This window comes from Schistosoma haematobium, chromosome 1 (assembly GCF_000699445.3).
Source record: "Schistosoma haematobium chromosome 1, whole genome shotgun sequence".
Classification (NCBI taxonomy): domain Eukaryota; kingdom Metazoa; phylum Platyhelminthes; class Trematoda; order Strigeidida; family Schistosomatidae; genus Schistosoma; species Schistosoma haematobium.
Genome location: NC_067196.1, coordinates 52,001,467 through 52,015,316, shown reverse-complemented (window position 1 = coordinate 52,015,316; position 13,850 = coordinate 52,001,467). Strand labels below are relative to the sequence as shown.

Genomic DNA, 13,850 nt, shown 5'->3' with positions numbered 1-13,850 from the left:
AAAGCGAAGTGAGCATTCTGAATCTATTGCGAAATTCCATCGGACACCAAGCCACGATGTCTGATGAGACTTCCAAGATAACTGAAGTGGTCGACGCATTCAACTATTTCACTCCATATCATTAGTTTAGGCGTTGACAAACATCCAATCCTGAAGCGACATTTTCTATAAAAGGCCGGTTGTTTGTGTTATCCATAGGATATAAATCAATACATCTATGGTAAACTCGGCTATAAAGATTATGTTTCCCAAAAAGATATACCTGTCTACCTCAAATAACTAAGTGCTATTTATTTTTTCAATCAAATATGGACTTGCATATAGGGCTAGTGCGTCAAATTTCGTTACATACCAAAAGGTACTGACTGACAAAATTATGAGTATAAGCTATTTAAATTAAAATACTTATTATATTACCTCAACGCTTATATAAATCCAAATCATATTAAAAACATTACAAAACTAAACGAATACGTGTAATGGGACGCCTGGAACTTTCATATTGTCTTTCATTTTCTCGCGTATTTGTAAAATGGTGCTTTGGCATTTAAACTACTTGATTACCAAATACAGAGGTTCATGTTTCGACCATTCACTGCCTACTTTCGTTTACGCAGACAGGTAGTATCAGTAGCCTGCAAGTTAACCTGAGTAGAAGAATTTTTGTTCGGTAACTGACTGAGTTAGTCACACTTATTATTATTAAGTGTGGTGGTAAAACAGATATAACCAACGATTTATAGATAAATGTCCCGTTTAAGTTGCCGATCCTACCTTGTCTTCTTAACCTCCAGGTAATAGTCCTACTGACTTAACTTTTCTGACAATTACTGTTCTAGGAAATTCGCCAAATCCACGAGTCACTCTTGTTTCATTATTATGAGATTATTCAAATTCACATACCCCTCAGTTTAATTCATATTGTGATATGATGGATAAGAATTAGTCTCAACAACCAGGTATGTCTTAATCGATTAGAAAGTAAGTGACCTGTTTCGCTTATCAAACTCAATACACTTTGGCTACTTGCTAGTTTTCAGTACTAATAGGTATTACTATTAGTTAGTCTGAAGACCGTTTTTAATGGGCATTGAAACCAACTGAAAACCACCGAAGACTAAGAAATACCAGATAATTTTTTTCTTTGGCTTGTTACTTTTGAGTACTGTGTAAATTCCACGTCATACGATTACTTATAGATACGTTCATCTACTTTTGATTAATAACTTTCCATATTACTGCATTCCACTACTTCATTCTTATGTGTTTACCATTTCCAGTTTTTCCGGTTGTACTGTATTGGGTCGCAGCCGATGGTCAAAACTTCGTCGTGTTGTTACTGTTTGTAGTATAATGTTAGGTACACCAATCCTGCTTCCACTCACAATTGTCATAGCACTTCCTGCTTTATCAATTAACTTCACTGTACTCATGACCAAACATGTAAGTTACGATGTCTATTTAGTTGAATTCAACTAATTCACGTTTATATGTTAGTATCTGCGCTTTCTTAAGATCATTCAACTGATGGTAGAACTCATCCTTGATTGCATTCGGGTTGCAATCAATTGGGGCGTAGACGGAAATAACGAGAATACACCGTTTCACAAACCAGTTCTTTCTCTTTTTGATGGAGCCTTCTAATCTAACAGCACATAGACAACTGTTAATAGTGATTCAATCGATTAATACTCCCCCTGCTCAGGCGCCCAGTGTGATACCAACACCAGCAAAACCAGAGGAAGATATCCCAGGGTCCCCAACTAGGCGTACCTGAATCCGGCATTCCGAATCGACAGATGGAACACGAACTCGTAGTACTCCACTAGAGTATTGAACATGGGTGGCTAGAGACATTATCAGATATGGCTCAGAATAGAAGCCAGTGGCGATTCTGCTGTAACTTCCCTTTAGTTCATAAAAAATGAACGTAACTTCTTTGATTGAAAGAATTATTTTTGGTTATACTTTTGCTAACTCAACTGTTTCTCCTATTATTATTATCATTATTATTATTTCACCCTCATACACTAATTTCTGTTCGTTGTTGTTTCTCTTTTACTATACGCACTTTACATTCTTTGCCTCTTACAACCCCATTGTTATTGTGTAGCGCATATGTATTTCGCGCCCCCTTGTGCCAATGTATGTATCCACATAAATAAATGACTGAATTATGAAGAACTCCACATCTCAGGAGAGGCACGGAATACGATGGATATGTTGGATGCGACTAGATGATTTCAACTTCGCAGATGACCTAGCCCCTCTATCCTATACACACCAACAAATGCAAGTCAAGACGACGAGTGTAGCAGAAGCCTCTGCATCAGTAGGCCTCAACATACACAAGGGAAAGAGAAATATTCTCAAATACAACACGGAAAACACCAACCCAGTCACACTTCATGAAGAAACTCAGGAAGAGGTGGGAGCATTCACGTACCTGGGAAGCATCATCGATGAGCAAGGAAGGTCTAATGCAGATGTGAAAGCAAGGGCCGCCTTTCTACAGTTAAAGAACATATGGAACTCAAAACAACTGTATGCAAGCCAATATCAGAGTCAGAATCTTCTATATGAACGTCAAGACAGTCCTACTGTGCGGAGTTGAAACTTAGAGAACTACCACAACCATCATCAAAATAGTACAACTATTTATAAACAATTATCTACGCAAGATATTCAATATGCGTTGGCAGGATACCATCAGAAACAGCCTACTGTGGGAGAGAACATATCAGCTTCTAGCTGAATAGGAAATTAGGGAAAGACGTTGGAGGTGGACAGGACATGCCTTGGAGAAATCATCGAACTGCATTACGAGGCAAGCCCCAACTCGGAACCCTGAAGGGAAACGGAAAAGTGGAGGGCCGAAAAACACACTACGTCGGGAATTGGAAGCAGACATGAAAAGGATGAATAGCAACTAGAGGCAACTGTGAAGGATTGTCCAGGACGGATTTCTATGGAGAATGCTGGTGAGCGGCCTATGCTCCTCCACTACAGGTAATAGGCGTAAGTTTCTAAAAATTCGTACTCAGCTGTATGATCCGAACTTCCGACCAATCATTAACTTGAGTTTATTTGAGACCTTTATCTGATCACTGTTGAACCACTACTGTAAACCTTGACGCACTGGACAACCGTTTCCTCCTAGTATTGGACTCTAGGTGTACGCATCCATGATCCTGCACTGGAGTTTATTTAGACAAAAAACGTTTTCTCTATCGATGAGCTGCTTTGTGAACTGGCAACAAGAATAAAGAAAGGATGGAAAAAAGGGAAAAGTAAAACAAGGCGAGACTAAAACACTTGAATTAAATGGGTAATTTTTCAATACCGAGTTAGCAGTGATATCAAATTCAGTCGATTTCTTCATGATTATTCACTGTCATTGTGAGACAGGTGAAATATTACCCGGGTTCTCAGACCGGACCATGTGGATTTATTAGACGGCTGCTCACCGAACGTTTTATCCAGAGATTGATTCCCTAACGCCACAGGACCTTATGAGATGTGACCTCATGGTGATCACTCAAAAAGTCAGTCCTATGCACTATCGATCTTTCAAGATTCTGAAGTCACTGCGCACCATTAGTTTGGAATTAAGGTTTTCAAACTTTCTTAGGTGGATCTTCCATATCCACCAACTTGGTCGTAGTTTGAAATAGAATGTGTATAAGGTGGTGGTTGGAAATGGCCGGTAGGATACCCTAGACCTAAATTTCATGATATTTGACACATATTGGGAAGGTGTACCTTATGCTCGCTGGTGAGTTCAATACGGTATCAAGCAACGCCATAGTCAGTGATGTTACCACCGAGATTTTTAGATCGCGACTGACCTCCTGTGAGAATGTGTATATGTCGTTTGAGCGACTAGTTTGAAATCACTATTTTCTTATTATTGAAGAACTAATTCTTTGTTAAGAAATATACTTGAACAGAGTTTCTCAGAAATAATAGACAAGTTTAATACCGCATTGAAAATAAAAAATTTTGAGAAATCTTACTTCTTTTGTAGTTTCTCAACTAATAAGTCAATCATATTGCTCTTCACGTGTTTTCAAAAGTCAAATGTCTGTTTATAATTTAGTCATACCGGCATTAAAAAGTATGCATACGTTCATACAGTTATTGATTCCTGGTGTTTTTGTCTTAGCAATTTCACATAATACTTGTGTTTGATTGGCTAAAATCTCTAGTTGCGATAAATTTTCGTCTCAACTGCAGTCAATCTGTGGTTACCAGCACACTTTGCCGACAATTTTTACAAAACAACTTATGTTGACGAAGATTAGAAATACCATTTCCATGAATTTCTCGTATGTTTCTATGAAGTGGAATGTTTCTTTTTCTTATCATCTATGTCACATCTAATTACCATTGTTTGTTACTTGATTAGCGCTAATATTCTCTTAGTACGATCTATTGTAGCGCCGATTTCAGCCCTAAGACAAAAATTCATACTAAGATTCTGTCTAAATATGCTCCGCCTTACTATCACTAAACAAAGCAAAGATGTTATTTACGCATAAGTTTTATACATTCGGCGAGTGTATGGCTCAATTTTCCCAGTACTACTATTCACACCACAGAAAATCACCTTTTTCTGTTACATGTTGAAAAATTTACAATAAACCATGCCATCTATATGACATTTTAATTCACGCCAAAAATATGTGATGATGGATGTTTTGACATCAAATTTGATTTCATAATTATCGTCATCAACCTCATAAAGAGGTGGAAGTGACTGTGCTTTATAGATATTCAGGTAACTTTAGTTTTCGAATCAATGGCAATTTTTCGTCACATGCTGTCACTTAGCCGTTATTTCATTGGTGAACTATTTCTCTTTGTGCTGCTTGTCACCTTTGTTACTTACTTGATGGTTGATTATTACTTGTTAACTTTTTTGGTAGATTGAACAGTAATTTTGTCTGACCAAGCTATACATTAAATCGATTTCAGTGTATCTGCTGATTATTATTTCGTTTAGATATTTGATCTATAGAAATACTTTTCGCAGCAAGTAACTTTATAACAGCATCAAATACTTGTCATTTATATTCATGGAGTCAAATTTCGAGTGTATTTACATCTATTGCTCGATAGATAAAATCAGAGGAACAAATAGTGATGTAAATATTTGAAATTTCACAGGCTTTAGAACCGGATGATAAAATAAGTCCCGATGAACACGTCGTCATTTTTTCTACCAGCATTTTGTTAGATACGACGAACACTTGTAGATTTATTTAATATTTTAGAATTTTTTGTATAGTCTTAACGCGTACTTAACATATTAAGAAGTAAAATAGTTGGCTGATACTAAATCGTTAGTGGGTTGTGAATATTTCAAACCTTTCCTAACAATAGCATTTACTTCTAATTATTCCATTAATATGCTGACTAGTAGCAGAGACATTATGTTAGTAAATAGTATGGTTTGCCTCACTATTCCTACCAGAGTTAGTTCAATAAAAATATTTAAATTACCAAAGTTAGCATACCATAATCTTGGATTGCATAATTATCAGCCATGTGTAAGAGGAACCTTGTAAAATTTTAGGTGATTTTATCCAGTCTTTAGCAAAGTGGTTTAAAGCGAAATATCTTTATATCTCCTTTACAGACGTTTTTTTATCTACTTTTATTGTTTTGTACACTAGACCTAATAACCATTTCTTTGAATTGTGAAGACAAACTTCAACTAGTAATTTTTATCTACATTTGGTAGGTTAATTGGATGCTTCTTTCGAAATCCAAACATTTAAGACGGTTTGTTCTATTCTGGGTTGTAATCGCTGGTCTCATTGTGTTCCCAGTACTAACAGGTAAGTGCCATACTTTTGCCTTTAAGTTTTCTTCACTTGATCTTGGTTTAAATGAAACAACCCTCATTCCTAGTCACATTAAGACAACAGATCTGCGGAGTAGCTTTTTCTGGTCTACGTTTTGCGGAAGAATATCAAACTTTTTGTGTTCAGTCTTAAAATTACAGGAGTACATATGGTTTGCGACTGCAGATCGCGCATTACAAAATATATCATACCACTGTGGTTACGTTCACTTTTGATTTTGCTTTCTATCTGTTGATGTTTGCAATCTAATTTGTCTCATAGTTTTATTTCCGTTGCTAAGCATATGTCATAAATTTTACCTTGTGACAGCTTGAAGTGGTGCACTGCTATAGGATAGGCTATCTATCACTTCAATCGTTCAGTAAATTATTTGACTCAAAAAAAATAAAAGTTCATAATATTTCTAATGCAAACTAAGAGTTGGTACGGTATCAAACTCAGAGACTATTTACATAGTTTTCAGGTATTTTTATTTCATTCTGTTTGCTAATCACATTAATCTAGTTTTGTAAAGACAATCGAAATATCCAAACCAAAGCAAAATGGCCGTTCATTTCTCCATGCCTTTCATTTATTCATCAGCTTGCGATGAGAATTAACTCCGGCATATAATTTAAGAGATAAATCGTTACTGACTTTCATTTTTAAAACATCAATAAATCATGTTTGCTAAAAACCATTCCCAGAAATCATTCAATGTAAACGAATAACAATGAAGGTTTCTCAATTTCTACAAAGTGTATAGTCAAAGAATGGGCGTTAAACTAATAAAATAAATCTGTTATATTAATCGTATGGCCCCGCGTTTTAATTCCAGTGATAAAATATGTATCCCTATTAACTTAGTATATTTACCTAGACTTAACTGTTGTGTAATGAATACGTTAACGATTATATGAGATGTTTAGTGGAAATAGTCTTGAGATTATGTATACTTCAAGGATTCGGATGCGCAGGCAAACCATGCAAGCAAGATGGATATTAACCTGGGCCAGAATTGTTGAATTAGTTATAACTGATTTTAAATGACCAAATAAATGATAAGATAGAGAAACATTACATATACAACGTTCACTTGGATATCTTCTTACTGTTATCAAAATATTACATTTTTCACCCTACTTGTCAGACGTTCTTCACATATCTTGTGTGTGATTTATTTATAAATACAGACTTTATTTTAGATCTGAATTCTATGAACAAGAATATGTAGCAGTATTCACCACATTTGTAGTGCATAGCGGCGTGTTTACGGAAAATAATCGTAACAGTAATAATCCATCAGCTATATGTGGTTAGTATTTTACGTTAATGCGTCATTCGTCGACCTCACCAAATTTATTGTATTGTTTGTAGTAGTCGCAGCAGCCATAGCTGGTAGAAAAACGTGCTGTCGAAATTCCGATCGCATAATAACCTTTGCATCTGATTTTTATTTGTGATGGTGTTGTCATTAATTTGTATTTATTAAACAACCAGTTTGTCGACTGTCGATGAGACAGAGAAACTATCCTTGTAGCTACTTGATTATGGAGTCCGTACCCCTTCTCGGGTTACTGCCGGTCCAAAGCCCGGGTAAACAAGGAGGGTTAGACATGGTATCAGCAACTTCATACCATAAAAAACAACCTTGTTAAAACAATGATAAACAGATTAAACAAAAAATAAACCATTCAAACTGTTCTGGAAGTTGGATGATCTTCGTTTATAAGAATTATGACGCGTCATGATGAAAGCCGACATTCTTCAGAAGTCACGAGGCCAAAGCCCCTTCTAACCACCAGAGTAAGAATTAATATGGGTACATGGGACGTCCGGACAAAGTGGGAGACCGAGAGGATCAATCAAGTGGCTATGGAAATGAGGAGATACAACCTGGAGGTCCCAGGAATCAGTAAAACCCATTGGACCGAAGCTAGACAGAAAAGGATAGATTCAACAGAGGTGCTGTTTTACTCTGATCAAGAAGAAAGTACTCCACACTCACGGAGTTGCTCTGATGCTGTCCAAAGAAGCACGCAAAGTACTTATAGGATGAGACTCTCATGGACCCAGGATCATCAAAGCATTCTTCACAACTAAGAACGAGGGAATCACAATGAATATTATCCAATGTCATGCACCCACCAATGATAGCAACGACGATGATAAAGATAAGTTTTACGAGAGGCTGCGATCGATCATAGAGAATTGCCCAGGAAAGGAACTGACAATCCTGATTGAAGATCGAAACGCCAAAGTTGGAATGGACAACAACGGTTATGAAGATATCATGGGACGGGATAAACTAGGAGAAAGGAACGAGAATGGGGAGATATTTGCAAATCTATGCGCATTCAACAAAATGGTTATAGGCGGCATAGTATTCTGACACAAAGCTACGTGGGTCTCACCGGATCACAATACAGAGAATCAGATCGATCATATTTGCAACAGTAAAAAATTCGAAAAGTCGATGGAAGACGCGAGAACCAAGAGAGGTGCTGACGTAGCTTCACATCATCACCAACTGGCGATTGCCAAGATCAAACTAAAGCTAAAGAACCAGTGAACAACTGGACAAATAGCACTACAAAGGTTCAATACAGCCTTCCTTCGAGATACTGACAAACTCAGTGAATTGAAGATACCTCTGAGCAACGGGTTCCAAGCCTTACAAGATCCTACTCACAGAAGCAAAGACTACTATGGAGGACAACTGCAAAGGGATCAGAAGCACTAACTTCAACATGTCAGGAGGCTCTGGGCCGCAGCAAGCATCATAATAAAGAATAGATATCTATCGAAACCCTGGGCAAGATTCAAGAAAGGAAGAACAAGAAGATAGCAATTAACAACAGCCGAACAATAACAGAAGTCAGGTTACAAGTTGAACATATAGAAGCAAACAATATAGTGAAGAGGAGCATTATAGTCGTCAAGTAGAAATACGGGGAAAACCTAGCAGCGACAGAGGAAAAACGCTTCAAGAAAAGGAAATATGAGACAGCTATATGGCACGACGAAGAAGCTGGGAAATGTAGTAATCCAGAGAGACCGGTCAAGGACAAAGAAGTTAAGTTGATCACTGAGATTCAAGAACAAAGGAACAGGTGGGCAGAGCATCTGAGGAATTCTTGAGTAGACCAATCCCATTGAACTAACCATACATCGAAACAACACACGCAGAACTTCCTATCGATGTCACTCCACCAACAATCGAAGAAATCAGAATGGTCATCATACATATCAATCGTGGGAAGGCAGCGGGACCTGACAAAATACCAGATGAATCACTGAAGTGAGACACAGAATTAACTTCAAAAATGTTTGTTGAGGGCTAATTTCCTGTATATCTGACTCCAATAAATGATATCCCGTTACCTGAGTATTTAAGGTGGGCTAAATCTCCTAGTAGAATTATGAATTTACTGGAGATTATTCAGAAGCCTGAACACCAGTTGTAGAGATATTTTATTGTTTAAGATAAATAAAATCCGCAAGCGTACAGCGAGCAAGCACACTGTGAAACCAAGAGTGTGGGTGTGTGTTAAAAATCCATATATATTTTTGAGTGTCAATCAAGTGTGGATAAATTATTGATTATCTGTATGTTACAACCAATAGGAGAATAGATTAAGGGTGATGTGCAGACACGCGCTCAACCATACACACACAGAAATTAACATAGTGAATTAAGTGTCTGAATTACAGTGAGTAGACAAATGATACAATAGTTGGATTGGCTTGCTACATGCTCCACGATCACCTTAGAAAGAGTGGGCAGGAAGAACAAGTTCCGACAGACTGGAAAGAATGATACCTCATCCAGATACCAAAGAAAGGGGATCTGAATAAGTGTGAGAACTATAGAGCCATAACACTACCGGCAAAAGTACTCAACAGAGTGTGCCGATAAATCGCGACACTACGGATCACCGTTGAACAATCAATTGAATAGAGCTCGTCACTATACATCAACCTCCTTGATTATCAGAAAGCATTTGAGTGTGGATAGGAGAACACCATGGAAACTTCCTCGACACCATAGAGTACCTGAGAAAATCGTCAACATCATACGGAATTCGTACGACGGGCTACACTGCAAAGCCGTGCATGGATGAGAGCCTTCATACGCATTCCGAGTAACGACCGAAGTCTGAAAATGCTGCTTACTCCCCCTTCTCTTCTGGTGGTTGACTGGAGTGTGACATGGTGTCGTGGTATGAAAGAAAGCTGCACAGGATTGACTACTGTTGGTCCTTCATGACTCCGTAATTGAGGTCCTAGAAATGGTGCAACACGGTGGCTAGAGATGTTGTGAGATATGGCTCAGAATAGAAGCCAGTGGCGATTCTGCTGTAACTTCCCTTTAGTTCATAAAAAAATGGACGTAACTTCTTTGATTGAAAGAATTATTTTTGGTTATACTTTTGCTAACTCAACTGTTTCTCCTATTATTATTATCATTATTATTATTTCACCCTCATACACTAATTTCTGTTCGTTGTTGTTTCTCTTTTACTATACGCACTTTACATTCTTTGCCTCTTACAACCCCATTGTTATTGTGTAGCGCATATGTATTTCGCGCCCCCTTGTGCCAATGTATGTATCCACATAAATAAATGACTGAATTATGAAGAACTCCACATCTCAGGAGAGGCACGGAATACGATGGATATGTTGGATGCGACTAGATGATTTCAACTTCGCAGATGACCTAGCCCCTCTATCCTATACACACCAACAAATGCAAGTCAAGACGACGAGTGTAGCAGAAGCCTCTGCATCAGTAGGCCTCAACATACACAAGGGAAAGAGAAATATTCTCAAATACAACACGGAAAACACCAACCCAGTCACACTTCATGAAGAAACTCAGGAAGAGGTGGGAGCATTCACGTACCTGGGAAGCATCATCGATGAGCAAGGAAGGTCTAATGCAGATGTGAAAGCAAGGGCCGCCTTTCTACAGTTAAAGAACATATGGAACTCAAAACAACTGTATGCAAGCCAATATCAGAGTCAGAATCTTCTATATGAACGTCAAGACAGTCCTACTGTGCGGAGTTGAAACTTAGAGAACTACCACAACCATCATCAAAATAGTACAACTATTTATAAACAATTATCTACGCAAGATATTCAATATGCGTTGGCAGGATACCATCAGAAACAGCCTACTGTGGGAGAGAACATATCAGCTTCTAGCTGAATAGGAAATTAGGGAAAGACGTTGGAGGTGGACAGGACATGCCTTGGAGAAATCATCGAACTGCATTACGAGGCAAGCCCCAACTCGGAACCCTGAAGGGAAACGGAAAAGTGGAGGGCCGAAAAACACACCACGTCGGGAATTGGAAGCAGACATGAAAAGGATGAATAGCAACTAGAGGCAACTGTGAAGGATTGTCCAGGACGGATTTCTATGGAGAATGCTGGTGAGCGGCCTATGCTCTTCCACTAGAGGTAACATGCGTATGCAAGTAATTTTAGGGAGTCATATAGGATTTCAGGATCAGCTTTCAATGACATTTCTCAAGGTTGTTCCATTATCTTGTCTGGCAGGACTGAACTAGCAAGTTTAAATTTGATGGCTAAATATGTAACAAGATTAGCAAAGAAAAGCTTCTCTAACCTGGCAAACTATAGGATTGGACAAGTTGAATAATAAAAGAAATATTAAGAAGAACAAAACTTACGGACAAAGTATGAAAATAATTAAAGGATTATCTAGCGGCGCAATTAAGGATAATGTTTGTTTAGACATAACAAAGAAATATACAAATAGAAATAATAAAAATAAATAATGTGATACTACAAAATAGAACAAACATAATACGCACCAATAAATCTTTTACGAATGGTGCCATCATTACCATTGTTAATTAGCTATTACAGCTATGTATTATAACTGAAGTAAGCTCATTTCTCAAACCAACCCGAAAATCAATATGCGAGTCAATTGAATGATTATAGTTTATTATAAACCCAAGGATCGATTTCCTGACCGCTTTCTTCTCATCCTTGTAATTGCAAGTTGGAGGTTGTGTTCTGATAGCGGATGCTAGTGGACCTCGCCCCTTATCAACAAATGAACTGATAAGTGCACATAAAGGTGACCGACCGGATAAAAGTTTCCCTTTACGCACGCACGGAAAAGTTTATGGTTTGTAAATCTTAGAGAAAGTTTAGCTTCATGAAACGTCTTGTTTATAACTCCAGACAGATAATTCTTAAACAACGGGTTAAAATATCGGTGGTAAGATTTCTCACATGAATAGTTTGAGAAACATTTAAGTCCACCAGCGAAACTAGATAAGGACATTACTATAGCCCAGAAAGTAGTCTCCGTTCTTGTTCCTCTCACAAAAGTGAGGAAAACTTCTAGGTGACTAGCATAAGAAATGTTTCCCAAATAGCAAACTATTCCCTTGAAATATTCAGACCCTATAAAGAATTGTTTAACTTCTTCAGACAAGCTTAAACTGTGAACTAGCACGAAGTGCGACATGTTTACCATCGTCATACAAACAAACCCTCGAAAGATTTGATGATCGCAGTATTACAACCGATTGGTCATAATACCAAGGTCCAAGTACTAGGATTCCTATTGTCACAGTTCTATCGAAGAGTATACGACGTTTATAGTGCGACTCAGTAATCTTCCCAACCAGAAATAGTGAATCATTTTATTTCTTCAATGTCTTATGTTTAGTTATTGATAAGAAGTATTTATATAGGTTTTTGACGATCTTTTTGATCTTGTATACGATACCTAATTGGACGCAATGTTTACCATTTTATTTACATTTCAGCCGTAACTTTTGGCCTTTTGATCCCCGTTGTTTTGGGTTATGTGTATTTATACCTCCCAATTAGTTTGTTTCGATCCCTGATAAGAGATGAAAGTGATATTCTTTCAAAACCGACCGAACTAGAGAAACTACAATCAGTAAGCCCTAATCTCGAAAACCAGTTCAAGGCAAAGAATGAGGATATCAGATCAAATGATGGAAGCTTTAGTGAGTCTAAAATTGTCGTAGTAGACGAAACAGTGCCAATGGAACGTGATCAGACATTATAAGTGTTTTGTGAGAACAGCTTATCTCTCTTAGTCTTTCATTTCTTACCTTTTATTCAAACAGAATGATTTTCTCGTGTCTATTTAAATAAGTAAAAATACAAACTAATGCCACTTTTTATAATTCAAAGCCAAGGCTGTGATTTGTCGATTCTATATGAGTTTCTTCTTATTTTATCTGATTATTATATTCAAATCTGCTGTTTGTATGCTCCAATAATTTATTTTTTTGGTAAAAAGAATATATACGTTGTTTCGAGTACCTTCATGTTGTGTTTACTTAAGGTCTGAACGTCCAGCGATTGCTAGATACATTTATCAATTAGTTATAGTAACCTTTATGCTACTTCAGGGAACGGATCTGTGTTGTAGGATATATCTATGGTTTAATAACGGTTACAACTAACTTTCTCTGATTATCGGATAATCTACATTTCGTAGATAATTTATGTATTTCTAATTCACAGAAAATGTGTTCAAACACCGATGAATTACTTATCTCCTTAAAATTATCAGCTACAAATAAGTTATTGTGCAAGCACAAACCAGAAAGTTCACAACACTTAATGATTACATAGATCTCAGGTTTTAATTCGGTCACCAGCATGTTTGCAACCTCACAGCACTACTCACTTAATGTTTCCAACATATACGGACAATGCTTTAAAGACAATCATGATAACCTATGAATATCCGCTACTCTTAAAGCTAGGTTTCACAGCCGTAAAGAAAAACGAAGGACTTCTACGTAGGAAAATTTCCCCTTTGATTAGCAGATGAACGTCTCATCTATGTAACTAGTGACAAGTTTACAAGAACAAAGCGAACTTTCTGAATCCGTGGCGAGTTTTTGTCAGATACCAATCGACTAAGGCTGATAAGAATTTACAGGTGAGGTCGCCGACGTGCCCAAC

The 13,850-nt window shown here is 37.4% G+C and overlaps 1 protein-coding gene across 1 annotated transcript in view; it reads left to right on the top strand.

Moving 5' to 3' along the window:
* Positions 1 to 13,198, top strand: part of MS3_00001550 (uncharacterized protein) — a gene marked incomplete at its 3' end in the record, with an annotated part of 46,005 nt that extends 32,807 nt beyond the window's left edge. Inside the window, exons 6-8 of the mRNA XM_051209018.1 lie at positions 1,281 to 1,443; positions 5,747 to 5,843; positions 12,671 to 13,198. Of these exons, the coding sequence (XP_051074436.1) occupies positions 1,281 to 1,443; positions 5,747 to 5,843; positions 12,671 to 12,939 (529 nt within the window). The remainder of the gene's footprint in view (positions 1 to 1,280; positions 1,444 to 5,746; positions 5,844 to 12,670) is intronic.
* Positions 13,199 to 13,850: the final 652 nt, after the last annotated feature.